Source organism: Pogoniulus pusillus, chromosome 22, assembly GCF_015220805.1.
Source record: "Pogoniulus pusillus isolate bPogPus1 chromosome 22, bPogPus1.pri, whole genome shotgun sequence".
NCBI classification, from domain to species: domain Eukaryota; kingdom Metazoa; phylum Chordata; class Aves; order Piciformes; family Lybiidae; genus Pogoniulus; species Pogoniulus pusillus.
Window position 1 is genome coordinate 10458560 of NC_087285.1, and position 13649 is coordinate 10472208.

At 50.4% G+C, this 13649-nt stretch overlaps 1 protein-coding gene and 1 long non-coding RNA gene across 3 annotated transcripts in view; both read right to left on the reverse strand.

Moving 5' to 3' along the window:
* Positions 1–5836, reverse strand: part of NR3C1 (nuclear receptor subfamily 3 group C member 1) — an 84773-nt gene extending 78937 nt beyond the window's left edge. The window contains exons 1-2 of one of the 2 annotated variants that reach the window (XM_064161682.1): positions 5552–5836; positions 2080–3268 (exon numbers count right to left, since the gene is read on the reverse strand). In XM_064161682.1, the coding sequence (XP_064017752.1) occupies positions 2080–3254 (1175 nt within the window). In that variant the 5' untranslated portion in view covers positions 3255–3268; positions 5552–5836. Of the gene's footprint in view, positions 1–2079; positions 3269–3701; positions 3818–5551 lie in introns of those variants that run through there. The other variant, XM_064161681.1, reaches the window with a different exon arrangement.
* A 502-nt stretch (positions 5837–6338) lies between these two features.
* LOC135185175 (uncharacterized) overlaps positions 6339–13649 on the reverse strand; it is a 31311-nt gene continuing 24000 nt past the window's right edge. The window contains exon 2 of the long non-coding RNA XR_010306387.1: positions 6339–7062. This is a non-coding gene — a long non-coding RNA (uncharacterized LOC135185175). The remainder of the gene's footprint in view (positions 7063–13649) is intronic.

A 13649-nucleotide genomic window follows, 5' to 3' on the forward strand; every position in this document is an offset into this window, starting at 1 on the left:
AAATTATTAGGGGGGAAAAAACAAGGCAAAAGAGAGCAAGAAAAGACAAGGCGAGGTTGCAGAAAGCAAGGCGGCAAACACTTGCAGCAGCACAGTGCTGTTAACACTGTCCCGCGGTGCAGGCTGAGCCCTGCCCACCATGCCTGGGACGTTCTCCCCCAGCACTCCCTGCTTAGCTCCAACACGAACACCCCCAGCACAAACCTGCTTCTTAAGAGCCGCCAGAACCTCAGGCACTGCTGGCTGGCCTCGTCTCCCTGGGGTCGGGGGGGATTCTGTAGTACCGAGTGGGTTTTTCCTCACAGTGCAGCAGACACAGGGTGTAGTAAATTGTGTATGGAATTCCCCCGAAGCCGGGCAAAGCTCTACGTGCAAAGCACCCCCTGCCTGGGACTCTCCTTGGAGCGGCTTCACTAATTCCAGCAAACAAACACAAGGCATGAACTCCACAGAGGTGTTCTCACAACTGATGTTTCCACAGCTAGGAGGAATCTGCTTATTTCAACAGTCACTGAAAGTCACCTCCGGAACCCTGAAAGAGTTCGTCTTGCTTAGACGCAGTTTTTAAGGTGCTTGCCATTGAAGTGAGGGGAAAACAAAAAACGCCACCAAAATACACAACCCCCCCCAGGAGACAAACTGCAAACAAGGAGGAAAGCAGGACTGCGAAAGGTTAGCACCAAGAATTTCGACTGTCAAAATACAGGTCACCTTCCACAGCCATGAACTGGACTCAATCCACAAACTCCTCACGCTGAAAATGACTTGGAATGCTTCAAAGAAAAAAGAACAAACAAACAAACAAAACCCCCCCAAAACCCAAACCAAAAATTCCAACCTCATCTTCACGACAGAAATAAAAAAATGATGAAAGAACTCCAGAATGAAAGCAAGCAAAAAAGTTGTCTTCCTGAAACAAAGAAGAAATGCTCGCACACCTCATCCCAGCCATGGGAAAAGGGAGTAAACACTGTGTAGGGACTGCTGGTGAACACCCCAGAGATCGAGTCCCAGTGAGGCAACAAATAAACTTAAGCCAAAACCCTTTCACTGAAAGGCTACCATTACTTGGACATATTTGCACTCAAAGTGCCATTTTCTAACCAAGACTCCACAGCAAAATCCTCTTCCTCCATTGAGATCGAACGCTGTGCTGGAGTGAGTGTATGTGAAACAATGCACTGGTAGGGAAAACATGCAACCAGGTGTAGGCACTCATCAGAACCTGTGCTCACGGCAGGGAGATGGACACTGGGAAGCTGCCACCAAACACCCCTTTGCTCCTGAAGGGCTGAGGAAAAATGTGGTTCAGCCGAGTATCGGCACCATTGAACCACTTGTAGTAAACACTACTCCAGAGCCACTTGCAACACATACTAACCAGCTCCCCCAAAACACACTGCTCTCAAGAACCACCCACAAAGCAAAGCCCTCTTTAAAGAGTTAAATTCCAGGTATGTTTAGATCTCCCTGCAAATATCCTTATCTCTTTAAATGCAGTTATTAAACAAACTGCCGAGCGCTTCCTACGCGGAATCTTCTTCTCCATGTAAGGTAAATGCAAAACCCAGCAAAGCTAAAACTCCGCTGCGGCTTAAATGCAACTCTAGAGATTTACCCAGCAACACAAGTTATTTTTGTGCATAACATTTGAGTAACACCAGGGAGGGGAAAAAAAAAAAAGACCCAACCACCCCAGAGCAATTGATCCCCTAACTCTTGAGAAAGAAGCAGCTTTTGTATACACTTAGAATACTTCCTTCTAGATCTCTTCCTTCTGCATGGATCCTTCTGCCACGCACTCAGTTTCTCCTCTAGGTTGTGTCTTATGATTTGCATGGATTTATTTCTCTTCCAAGCATGCCAGCTCCCCTCCTCTTTTTTCTCCCCTTTAACCCCAACAGTTGTGCACTGGGTTAAAGCGACTATCCTGTTGTAAGATAATCATACCCCGGAGCTGTAGAGCAGACAAACGGGAAAGGGATGACCTTCCCCAAGCTCCCAGACCAAGCTGCATGCAAGCAGTCGTGCTAAACATCCTTGTAGTATTTTAATAAAGAGCAAGGAAAAACCAATTACCTTGAATAGCCATTAGAGAAAGCAGGTCTGCCAGAGAGGTTGAGCGTTCCCAAAGGAGCTAACGTCTCATCCCCGGATCCCTGGCACCTATTCCAATTTTCTGAACTGGCAGGAAGTGATGGAATGATATTAAAAATTGGTTTCTGATCCTGCTGCTGAGAGAGCGACGCAGTATTTAAATCATAGTGATACATCTGTCCCCCAGAGGTACTGACACCATGGATGGAGATGGCAGAGACTTTAGTACCCAGCAGATTTGACCCAGAGAAGTTTGCCTGACAGTAAACTGGGCCCATGTTTTCTTGCTTTATGCCAGGAGTACAGAGTTCAATGAAGTCTTCCTTTTCTGTTTTCACTTGAGGCATCGGCATTTTGGAACTGGGTAAAAGGTCACCATGGTCATTAATTTTAGGTTTAGTGTCAGATAAAATAGGAGGCTTGCAGTCTTCACCGAGGGTTCCTTCCAGGAGGAAGGCATCGTCTGCAGATATAGGGGACAGCAAGCCACCGTCATCGAGCAAGGGGTCAAGCCTCCACGGGCTCCCATTGGGCTCTTTGCCAGGGGACACTGGCGGCAATTCCAAATCCTGGAGAATATCCAGGGTGCTTTGGTCTTCAGAGAACAACTTCAAGTTGCCACCATTTGAGCCAACCTGGCTTTGGACTGCAGTTCCTGACTCCAAAGGGATGTTGCGGGCAGCCATGCCTGGGAAATCCGGCTCCAGAGGCACCTCAGACGATCCCGCTCCCTTCGAGTCCTCAGCCAGGCTCGAGGACTTGTTCAAGCTGGCAATACTTTCTTCCAGGAGCCTGAAGTCCGTTTCCCCAGCAGAGATGCCGATTTGGCCCTGCTGTGAAAATCCAAGGTCGTTTCCCATCACTTTGGAGTCTGTTTCACACATGTACAGTCCCATCGAGAGCGACACCGCCTTGGAGAGGTCTGGCTGAGGCACATTGTTTACTAATCCTTTTGAAAAGTCGGCCAAGGCAGGTTGCTGATTGGAATCTGACTGAGAAGATGCAGGGAGAGGAGATGTAGACACAGGGCCTTGGACAGTAGCTCCACCCCTGAAGGGTGGATGGAAGTCCATCACGATCCCTCCTTTGGTACTGAGGAGCGCATTCTTCCTCGTTTCGTCTTGATCCGACGAGTGAAGCAATTCTTTGGAATCCATTACTGTAACATCAGCTATAAAAAGATCGGAAGCACTCAAAGTTAGCACAGCAAGGATATTTTAATAACAGCTTTAAGAAGTCTAAATCATTAGCCCGGAGAACCTGGTTTAGCTGCTCTGAGAATAAAACACAGCAAATCGAGCTGCCAACTGACTTGTGCCACGTCCCTCTCAACCCCAAATGGGTTTTGTTTTCAACGTTTCTGACTGGCAGCAAGGGTGCTTATTTTTTAAAGCTTGCCATACCCAAAGTGGTAATCCTGCATGCATGCAAGCAACTCTGCTTCAGGATACAGCACATCCTTCTCATCACTCTCTAGCTCTGTTCCCCATCCTAGCAAGAAGCAGAAGAATTGCTGAAGTACCCAATTCGCACATTTTGGAAGGCAACTTTCCCTGGTATCTAATTACATCTTGAGCAGGGCTGGGGAGAAGGCAATTTATCACCTTTGTTGGGTCTGCTCTCTCTTTTCTGTAGATCTGGATTCCACCTTTGCTGGGTCTGCTCTCTCTTTTCTGCAGGTCTGGATTTATCCCAACAGGTACTGAACCTCCAGAGCCTCCCAAACCAGCTAGCCAAAATCCAAGTGGCTTGCTCTTGTCCAGGAGCTACACCACCTCTCCACCAAAAAACACAGAGTCTGCCATCTTTGCACAGATTCAGCTTAAAAACACAACCATCGAACCTTAAAATAAACTCAAGACAACTCTTCGAATGAGTCTGAAGCATACAACTAAAAACTATGTAAAATTAAAGTTGAATTGTTACTAGCTGGGAACACTCTTCACAGCTCGCGGCCATCCTCCAAACACGCTGAATGCTGAAAACAAATCCCCCAAGTTTCATCTGTTTGTTATTTATTTTCAGCACAAAACATAAATATTTGGAGAACCACTGTAAATTCTTCCTATACTGTTTGTCTGTGGCCCAATACTAAGAGCGAACAGCCAACAGCCATCAGCTCACCCCCCTCCCCCCAGCTCATCAGAGGAGGCAATGCCTAAGTTAAAGCCCGGCGATGGAATTATCCATTAAACAGAGACCCAAGAATGCTCACAACTTCACAGCTGTCTTAATTATAAACCATCTCTGCCACCCATTTTCTCCAGCCTGCTGCTGAAGGCTGCTGCCTTCTCCATGCCAAAGTTAAAGCTGCAATCAACAAGAAGTCCCCACACGTGGAAAAAAAAAATTAAGGTGGCCCCAGCGAGCTTTGGCCTGGGTGAAATATCCTGAGCAGAAGCAGCTGAACACGAAAACCCTTGGCAGTCCCCGGACATGGTTTTGTGCAGCCCTTCTGCGTCCCCAAGCAGAGGGTCCGTCAGCCAAGGTGCCAGGTCATGCCTAGGGAGCCGAGCTGCCACCAAGCCAACTGGGCACACAGCTTATGCTGCAGGACAGGGCTGAGGCAGCCCCCGGCAGCCCCCCGAACCTTACCGACTGCTCAGAAATCTCACTGGGCTGTTTTAAGGTGGACACTGCAAGACTGACTAGAAAACACGTTTCAACGATCTACCTCCAGTTTTATCTTTCTGGGTTTTTTTTTGTTTATTAATTTAATTTTGCTTCACGTGCAGGGGAGGAAAAATGCAGTTATTCCATCTGACAATTTCCCCAAGGTCCAAAAACACCAAAAAAAAACCAGCAGCGAACCACCCAGCGTAGGAAACGTGTCAAAAATCAGCGAGTCTGCCCAAAGTGGGGAGGTAGAAGCTGGGGGGGGAGGGGGAAAGCTACGGACACTTAAAACTGCCGGATTACACCCAATTCTGCTGTGCAAAGTAGAGTTTTCAGAGCAATGTGCCGAGACCTGTTGAGCTGTCTCCTTGGCACACCCACTTCTGCAAAACCAGACCAGCCCACGGCTGCTCTCCGGGCTCCGCTCCCCTTTTCTCGCCCCCCTGCCCCGGCGCTGCAGACCCCGCTTTCCCCGGCCAACACCCCGGGACGAAGCGCAGGGGCGGCCGGGCAGCTGGACCGCAGTTAGCGTGGGGAAGGGGATCCCACCTCCCGCAGCTGGGGTGGGGGATCCCCGCAGCCTCGCCGCTTTCCTGTGCGGACACCCACCTCGGGGGCAGCTCCGGGCTCCGCCGCGTCCCCTCCAGTCCCACCCCGCGATCCTTCCGGGGGCGGCTCGGCTAGGCTCGGCTTCCCCTACCCCCCCCCGCGCTCGGGGCATTCCTGCGGGGGCACCGCCGTCGCCGCCTCCCCCGCCGCCGCCTCCCGGGAACTTCCCGGGCATAAGGCTGAGCTGGGCTTAGCCGCTGCCCCCCGCGGGACCCCCCGGTTCGCTTACCTCGTCCAGAGGAGGGCGCTGGGGCTCCTTCAGCCGCCAACTGCCATCGCGCCCCGGGGGCGGCAGCGGCTGGAAGGGGCAAAGAAGCGGGCGGGGGCGAGGAAGTCAACAGCCGCCCCTCCGGGGGCCGCGGCGGCAGCCAGCACCGTTCCCCACGCTCCTCCTCCTGCCGCCGGACCGAGACCCTAACCTACTCTCCGCCCGTCACCGCCGCGGCGCCCCCTCAGTTAATTAGCGCTAATTGGCTCCGCGGACTTCGCCCCCCCTCCCTCTTCTTCTCCTCCTCCTGCCTTCCCTCTGCGCCTCCCCGTCCCGTCCCTCCGCTGGGCAGCGCCGCGCGCGGCAGTGCTCGCTCCCCACCACAAAATGGAGGACGGCGGCGGCCGCCTCCTCCTCCCCTGCCCCCTCCCTCTCTCCCTCCCTCCTCCCGCCTCCTCGACGTGGAGAGGGAGTGGAGACAGCGGCGGCACCGCGAGCGACGGCAGCCGCTGCCCGCCCGCTCCCGCTGCCCAGGCACACTTCGCCCCGGCACGGCTGGGCACGGCTCAGCGCGGCGCGAGCCGCCGGCGCTCGCACCTCCTCGCCCAGCACCGCGGGGCAGCGGCCGCCGGCGCCCGAGCGAGGGGTAACGGTGCAACCTGTTGGCTGAAGCGGGCAACTGCAAGCGGCCGTGGGGCGGCGAGGGGCCACCGGACGCGCCGCTTCTCGCCTCCTCGCCAGGGCGGCCGCGGCTCTCCCTCCCCGCTGTCTCCGCTCTGCTGCCGGCGGACGCCAGCCCTGGGTGACCGCGGAGATCGCTCCGCTTCTTTCCTCTCTCACTTTCTCAGCTTCCTACCCAGGGGGGCAGCGCTGAGCCGGAGGAGGGCTTGCCCTCGCCGTCAGTCACTTCCACCCGGGGGTCTTGCCCCCGGCCCGGCCATCGCAAACTTAGCCCCTTGCCGCTTCGCCCCGGGGTGGGCTTCATGGAGAAAGCCGCTCCCCCGAGGGGAGCCCTGCGCTGGAGAGAGGCAAAGAGCCATGGGAAAGCTGCCCTGGGGCTCGGGAGGGCAGCTCTAGAGAAGGGTGGAAGCTGGGATGGGTGGTTTGGGGGCAAACTCGTGAAAAAAACCGCCCCAAAACTCCCCTCAAGGTAGCTGAGGAAATGAGAAGAAATACTAAAGGAGCAGGAAGAGAGACAGGGTTGTGCTCTGGCAAGTGCTCAAGGGGTGGATGTTTTCATTGAGAAGAAACATGAGTGAACTCCATAAAATTACAGTAGTCTCTCACTGAGAAGTTAACAGATTGGGGCATTTTTTAAACTAAAAAGCGAGTGGGTAGTGCACTGGTCTGCAGCTGTGTTCAGAGGCATGGCAGAGCCATAGAATCATACCGTGGTCTGGGTTGGAAGGGACCTCTGAATGTCATCTAGTCCAGCCTCAAGGAAAAGCAGGTTGTGGGACATCCCCGGCAGGCTGAGTTTGCCTGCTGCTGGCACAGCCCAGCTTCACCAGCTGCTCCTGTGTGGCACGTTTCTGGGCAAGAAAAGACCAGAAATTGTCAGTACGGAAGCAAACAGGGAATTGAAAAATACCTCTGGAGTAAAACAGCAAAGGAGAAAGTTTTTCTGCCTTAAAGAAGTGGAAGGGGGAAAGGAGGTGGCCCTTTCAGTGTAGAACTTCTTGGGTTTGGTTTTCCTTGGAACTGGCATAAATCCAAGAGGCGGAAGGAAGAGAAGAGGCGATTCTGAATCACAGAACTGTTTTGGTTGGAAAACACCTCTAAGATCATCCAGCCCAACCTCTCACTGCAGTGACCATTAAACTATGTCCTGAAGCGCCATGCCTACACATTCCTTTGGCACCCGCAGGGATGGTGACTCCACCAGCCTATTCCAGGCAGCCTATTCCAGCGCCTGACCACTCTTGCAGCAAACAAACTGTTCCTCATGTCCAACCTGAGCCTCCCCTGGCACAATTTCTCACAGTATTACCAAGGTTGGAAGAGACCTCACAGATCATCAAGTCCAACCCTTTACCACAGAGCTCAAGGCTAGACCATGGCACCAAGTGCCACGTCCAACCTTGCCTTGAACAGCTCCAGGGACGGCGACTCCACCACCTCCCCGGGCAGCCCATTCCAGTGTCCAATGACTCTCTCAGTGAAGAACTTTCTCCTCACCTCCAGCCTAAATTTCCCCTGGTGTAGCTTGAGGCTGTGTCCTCTCGTTCTGGTGCTGGCCACCTGAGAGAAGAGAGCAACCTCCTCCTGGCCACAACCACCCCTCAGGTAGTTGTAGACAGCAATAAGGTCACCCCTGAGCCTCCTCTTCTCCAGGCTAAACAATCCCATTTCAGGCCATTTCCTCCATTCTATTGCCACCCTCACCTGACTCCAGCTCTCCTTTCAGGGAGTTGTAGGGAACAACTCCTCATCCAGATTAGGGACAGTTAAGTGAATTTGGAGATAACAGGCAGTCAAGACCCACGCTGGAACTGTGCTGAGGAGCAGCATCAAGATTTGGCTGTCATGGCACCTCATACATCTCTTTCCCCAGTCCAGGTTACATCCATGTGAGATACTCTTTCCAACACTTCAAAGGCAGGTTTGGGGATTCTTCCAGGAGGAAAGGCTGAGTAACAGCTCAGCCTTTAAAGCCCAATTAATCTGCCCCCGTTTCATTTGAAGTTAGAGGGTTTTTACATGCCACATTGACTTTTGGGAGATATTGATTTGCCTTTAAAAATGCAAAAGAAACGCACACGACGTTAGCTTAATGTTCATTGATGTTCCACAAACGATGAAAAATGGTTCTGAATTTCTTGGTATTCCTTTGCAGTCTCCCTTAATCTAGTGGGCTTTTGAAGGATAGCTTTATGCTAGCTCTTCAGACTGCCTTCTGATGCTTCTCGAGCGATGCAATCAATTTACAGCTAAGAGGAAACCCTTCATCCCATGCAAGGGAAAAAGAACAGCAGGTGGTCTGCTTCTAGTGCCCCCAGCACAAGAAGGGTATGGAACTGCTGAAGCAGGTCCAGAGGAGGCCACTCCAGAGGACTGGAGCACCTCCCTTATGGGGGCAGGCTGGGAGAGTTTGGGCTGTTCAGCCTGGAAGACCTTAGAGGAGCCTTCCAGGACCTGAAGGGGCTACAGGAGAGCTGAGGAGGGACTTTTTGCAAGAGCTTGTAGTGATAGGGTAAAGGTCAGTGAGCTTTGAGCTGGAAGAGTGGAGATTCAGAGTGGAGATGAGGAAGAAATTCTTTAGGGGGTTGAGACATAGGAACAGGTTTCCCAGGGAGGTGGTGGCATCACGATCCCTGGAGGTGTTCAAGAAATGTGTGGACATGGCACTTGGGGAGACGGTTTAATGACCAGAGTGGTGTCAGGTCAATGGTTGGTCTGGATGATCTTAGAGGTCTTTTTCAACCAAAGCAGTCTTTAGTGCTTCTGAGACCAAACCTGGAAAATTTGCTTCACGTTATTGCTCTGTGAATATTCTACTGTGGACACTGTCTTGCTTTTGGGGACCTTCCTTTCTCTGAGGCTGGGTGAACTCTAAATCTGTGGTTATATACACGGGGAACATTAGCCTGCTGTGACACCACGAAATGCTACTTTCTCCAAGCTTGTGCAGTTTGAGAGAACTCATCTACGAAAGCTGTTTATTTCTAAGACATTTAGATGAGAACATCTGTTTATAAACACATACTCAGATGGTTAATTACAGCTGCTTTCACACGGTAGCAGGGAGGACATTTCTCCCCTAATGAATAACTCCATAGCTTCGTATCATCTTCAATCCAAAAAGACCCCAGTTTAGACTGCACTGCAGGATTTATTCACCAGCAGAAGCCAGAGACACCACACAGCAGTGCAGAGTTCTGAGCTCCCATCCTGGGAATATTAGGAAGAAAAAATGGAGATGAGGAAGAAATTCTTTACAGTAAGGGTGGTGAGACACTGGAATGGGTTGCTCAGAGAGGTTGTGGATGCCACCTCTGGTGGTGCTCAAGGCCAGGTTGGATGAGGTCTGGAACAGCTTGGTCTAATGTAGGGCATCTCTGCCTATTGTAGGGGGGTTAGAACTAGATGGTTTTAAGATGCCTTACAACCCAAGCCATTCTTCCTGGGGCAGGACAGTATGTGCAGAAGTGGGCTCTGGCCAGGGCAGAGCCATTCATATTCTTACTCTTCTGAAGGACATTTTTCACTTGTGGCTAAGCATAGCAGGAGTCATAGAATCATTTAAGCTAGAAAAGTCCTTCCAGATCCTCCAGTCCAACCATCAGCCCAGCACTGCCAAGTCTGCTGCTGAATCCCTTAGCATCACATGTACACATCTTTTAAATCCCTTCCAGAGTGAAGACTCCACCATAGTCCTGGGCAGCTTGTTCTGGGGCTTGACAACTCTTTCAGGGAAGAAGTTGCACCAGGGGAGGTTTAGGTTAGATATTAGAACAAACTTCTTCATTGAAAGGGTTCTCAAAGACTGGAACAGGCTGCCTAGGGAGGTGTTTCAGAGAGGCAGAGGTGTGGTGCTGAGGGACATGGGTTATCACCAGCCTTGATGGAGTTAGAGTCTGGTTGGACTCTGTGATCTTAGAGGTCTTTTCCAACCCAAACAATTCTAAGATTCTTTTCTTTGGTTCTGTGATCAACTCCTAAATATTTTAATTAGCAATTGTGACCTTTCTGTTTCTTGAGGGTTATTTTAGATCCACATTTAAAACACACAACTGCTTACAGTCAGATGAGATGAAGGCATTGATGGGTTTAGAGGTTCATGCACTGTTGTGATAGTGTCATCAATATCCTCTGGTAACAATTTTCCCAACCCTGATATCAAGATATCTCGAGGCTGATCAGAAAGCAGAGCTCACCCCCCATGAGCACAGCTGCTTGGTCTCTTACCACAGGAACTTTGCTAGTCCCCAGAAGAACAGCTATGAAGAAAATTCTTTCTGCAGCTTGTGGTGGTTCATCTTGAACCATAGCATCGTTTGGGTTGGAAGGAACTTTGAAGATCATCGAGTTCCAGCCCTTGGCACAATTTCAAGCCATTTTCTCTTGTTCTATCACCTGATACTAGGGATAATTCTTCTCCTCTCCTGAAAAAGCCCCTGATGACACCCTTAGATACAGCCATGGGTAAAGCCTTTGAGCCCTCTGTGACTGCAACAACTTCACAGCCTGCACATCCAACTTTCAACCTAAGACCACCATGGCCACCAAACCATCTCCCGAAGTGCTACAGTCCACACATTTCTTGAACACCTGAATGTGTGAATACTCTGTGTAAATAATGCAAGGTATCTGTCCATAAGGGGGAGAATTTGAGGAAGGACTGATAGACCTCCTGAAAAAGACCCATGGCCAAGAGAAGGCCTGACAGACAGTTTCAGCTACAGAGGGAGTTCCAGCTGCTGCACTGTATTGGTGATGGAACTTTTGGCTGCAGATCAATGCTCAGTGTTGAAGGAGAACTCGAGCAATCTGGCCTGCAGGTCTGGGAGGTGTGCAGCTTGCCCAGCAGATCTGTGGAGCCGCAGGAGGAGAAGAATGGGATGAATTCTCACAGCATGGGTTTAAAAATATGTAGATGACTACACAACCCTGTGCCACAACCTGGTGATACTGCAGAGATAACGACCCTCAGCCTGAACAACCCCTAAGTACAGACTTTAAAACAGATTGAATCACAGAACTGTTTCGGTTGGAAGAGACCCTTAAGATTGAGTCCAACTATCAGCCCAGCACCACCATGGCCATTAAACCCTGTCCACAAGTGCCATGTCCAGACATTTCTTTAACACCTTCCAGGGATGGTGACTCTATCACTAACTCTAAATGCCAGAGATACAATTCTGACTCTCAGAGAGAAGCATGGGAGCCAAGACCCAACTGCAGATTTGTGTGCAGCTTTCCAAACCAAGCGAGAAACATCTGAAGCACCAAAGGGAGCTCTCGTGGCTGCCAGATGCAGGCATAAATCTGTCTGCCTAGGCTTAGCATGGACAATACAGAGGACCTGAAGATAAGCAGATTGTGCCAGGCATGACTTTGAAGTGAGCATGGATAACGTAATCCCTGGGAAGCATGGAGGTATAAAAACGATCTGGAGTCATGCTGGGGGGAGAAATTAACCCCCTCTAGACTGAGGGAAACGACTGGCTGTAAAATTATGGAGAGATGTCTTTGGTTATGAACTGCTGACAGGCCCAGGAAGAGTGGAACTGACACATGGGTCCCTGCTGGCAAACGTATCTAGGCCACTGTGGAGCTGCACTAAATCCTTTTTAAGTGCTAGAAGCAGGCTAGGGAAAAAAAATGATTGAAGTTTATCCAGATGAAGCACAACAGAGAAGCAACAAGTTTCTCTGTAACCTTCCAGAGAGCAGCGTGTGAAATGGTGGCAGGAGAGCAGGTTCAATTGGTTGGATCTACTTTACCTTGGTAGAACAAGAGAAGTTTGCAGGCTAAGGGACTGATCTACCAGCATTTCACTCCAAGTGCTGAAAGGGGCACAAATGATGTCTTTGATCTCTGAAGCAGTTAATTGAGATAAGCTAAGGGGGAAAAACCAAAGCAAGAGATACTGAAGAGCTACACAGCAAGACAACAGGGAATAAAAAGAAGCAACTCAAAGCAAGGCCAGGGCAGCACCAGTGGCCAAAGGTCAGCTCCATGAAATGAAATCTTGCTACATAAAGATTTGCAGAAATAGCAGGAATTGGAAGATAGAATCACAGAATGGTTTGGATTGGAAGGTCACTTAGTCCAACCCCTCTGCAGTCAGCAGGGACATCCTCCCCTAGATCAGGCTGCTCAGAGCCTTATCCAGCCTGATCTTGAGTATCTCCAAGGATGGGACCTCAGCTACCTCCCTGTGAAACCTGTTGCAGTGTTCCAGCACTCTCATGGTAAAGAACTTGTTCCTAGCATCCCATCTAAATCTGCTCTTGTCTCCTTTCAAACCCTTGCCCCTTGTCCTATCACTGCAGGTATTTGTAAACAGTCCCTCTGCAGCCTTCTTATAGCCTGCTTTAGATACTGGAAGGCTGCTATTAGGTGTCCCTGAAGTCTTCTGTTCTCCGTGCTCAACAGCCCCAGCTCCCTCAGCCTGACCTCCTAGGAGAGGTGCTCCAGCTTCCTGATCATCTTTGTGGCCTCTTCTGGACCTGTTCCATCAAGTCTAGAATGAGAACAAATAATTTTCACTTTTGAAGTAAATCCTATGTGGAGTCCACAAGTAAGGAATCATAAAGTCCTTAAGCCTGCTTGCAAGTGCTTCCAAAAAGAAGGGTTGTGTTGCTTTCTCCTCTGAAATGCTAATTCTGGAACTGTGCATCAAAGCCAGCTCTTGTGAAGCTGCAGTTCTACAGGGAGAGCTCTTCCTTTCTTTGCAGTCTCTTGTCTCTCCACAAACAGACACAAAAATGCTCAGTGTCTTATGCTCTTCACAAACACAAATCTTCTAAGATCTTGGGTTTCTTTCAAGGAGGTCACTTTTGCTTCCTATCAGCTTATAAGAAATTCTGTTGAATTCTTAAAGATACAGAGTCATTCAGCCAGTGACTCCAGCCTGTCAATAGTTTTCCAGCTGTACCAGAAGGCAAAAACAACGTTCCCCAGCTGCTGTTTCCACCAGCTCAGGAGCACACATCCCTACCAGTGTGTGATGAGCAGCATCCTTATTGCAGCTCCTCAGGACTGCAAGGGGCCAATGCAAACCTGGGGTCAGACCTTTGAGAATGGTCTGTTGTGACAGGACAAGGGGTGATGGTTTGAACTAAAAGAGAGAGACTCAGACTGGAGAGAGAGGAGGAATGTTCAGCGTAGAGTAGCGAGAGCCTGGCCCAGGTTGCCCAGAGAGGTGGGAGATGGAACCATCGCAGGTCAGCTTGTTTGGTGTGTCGAGCAACCTGCTCTCATTGCAGATGTCCCTGCTGAGCACAGAGGAGTTGGACTGGGTGACCTGTAAAGGTCACTTGCCTCCTAAAGCATTTGATGGTTCTGTGATCTTCATGGCCACAAATGAACTTGTTGGAGAGGACTCCTGTGCCCAGACTCAATCTAAGCATGATTTTGCTACTAACTTTGGTACGCCACAGATAGAGACACA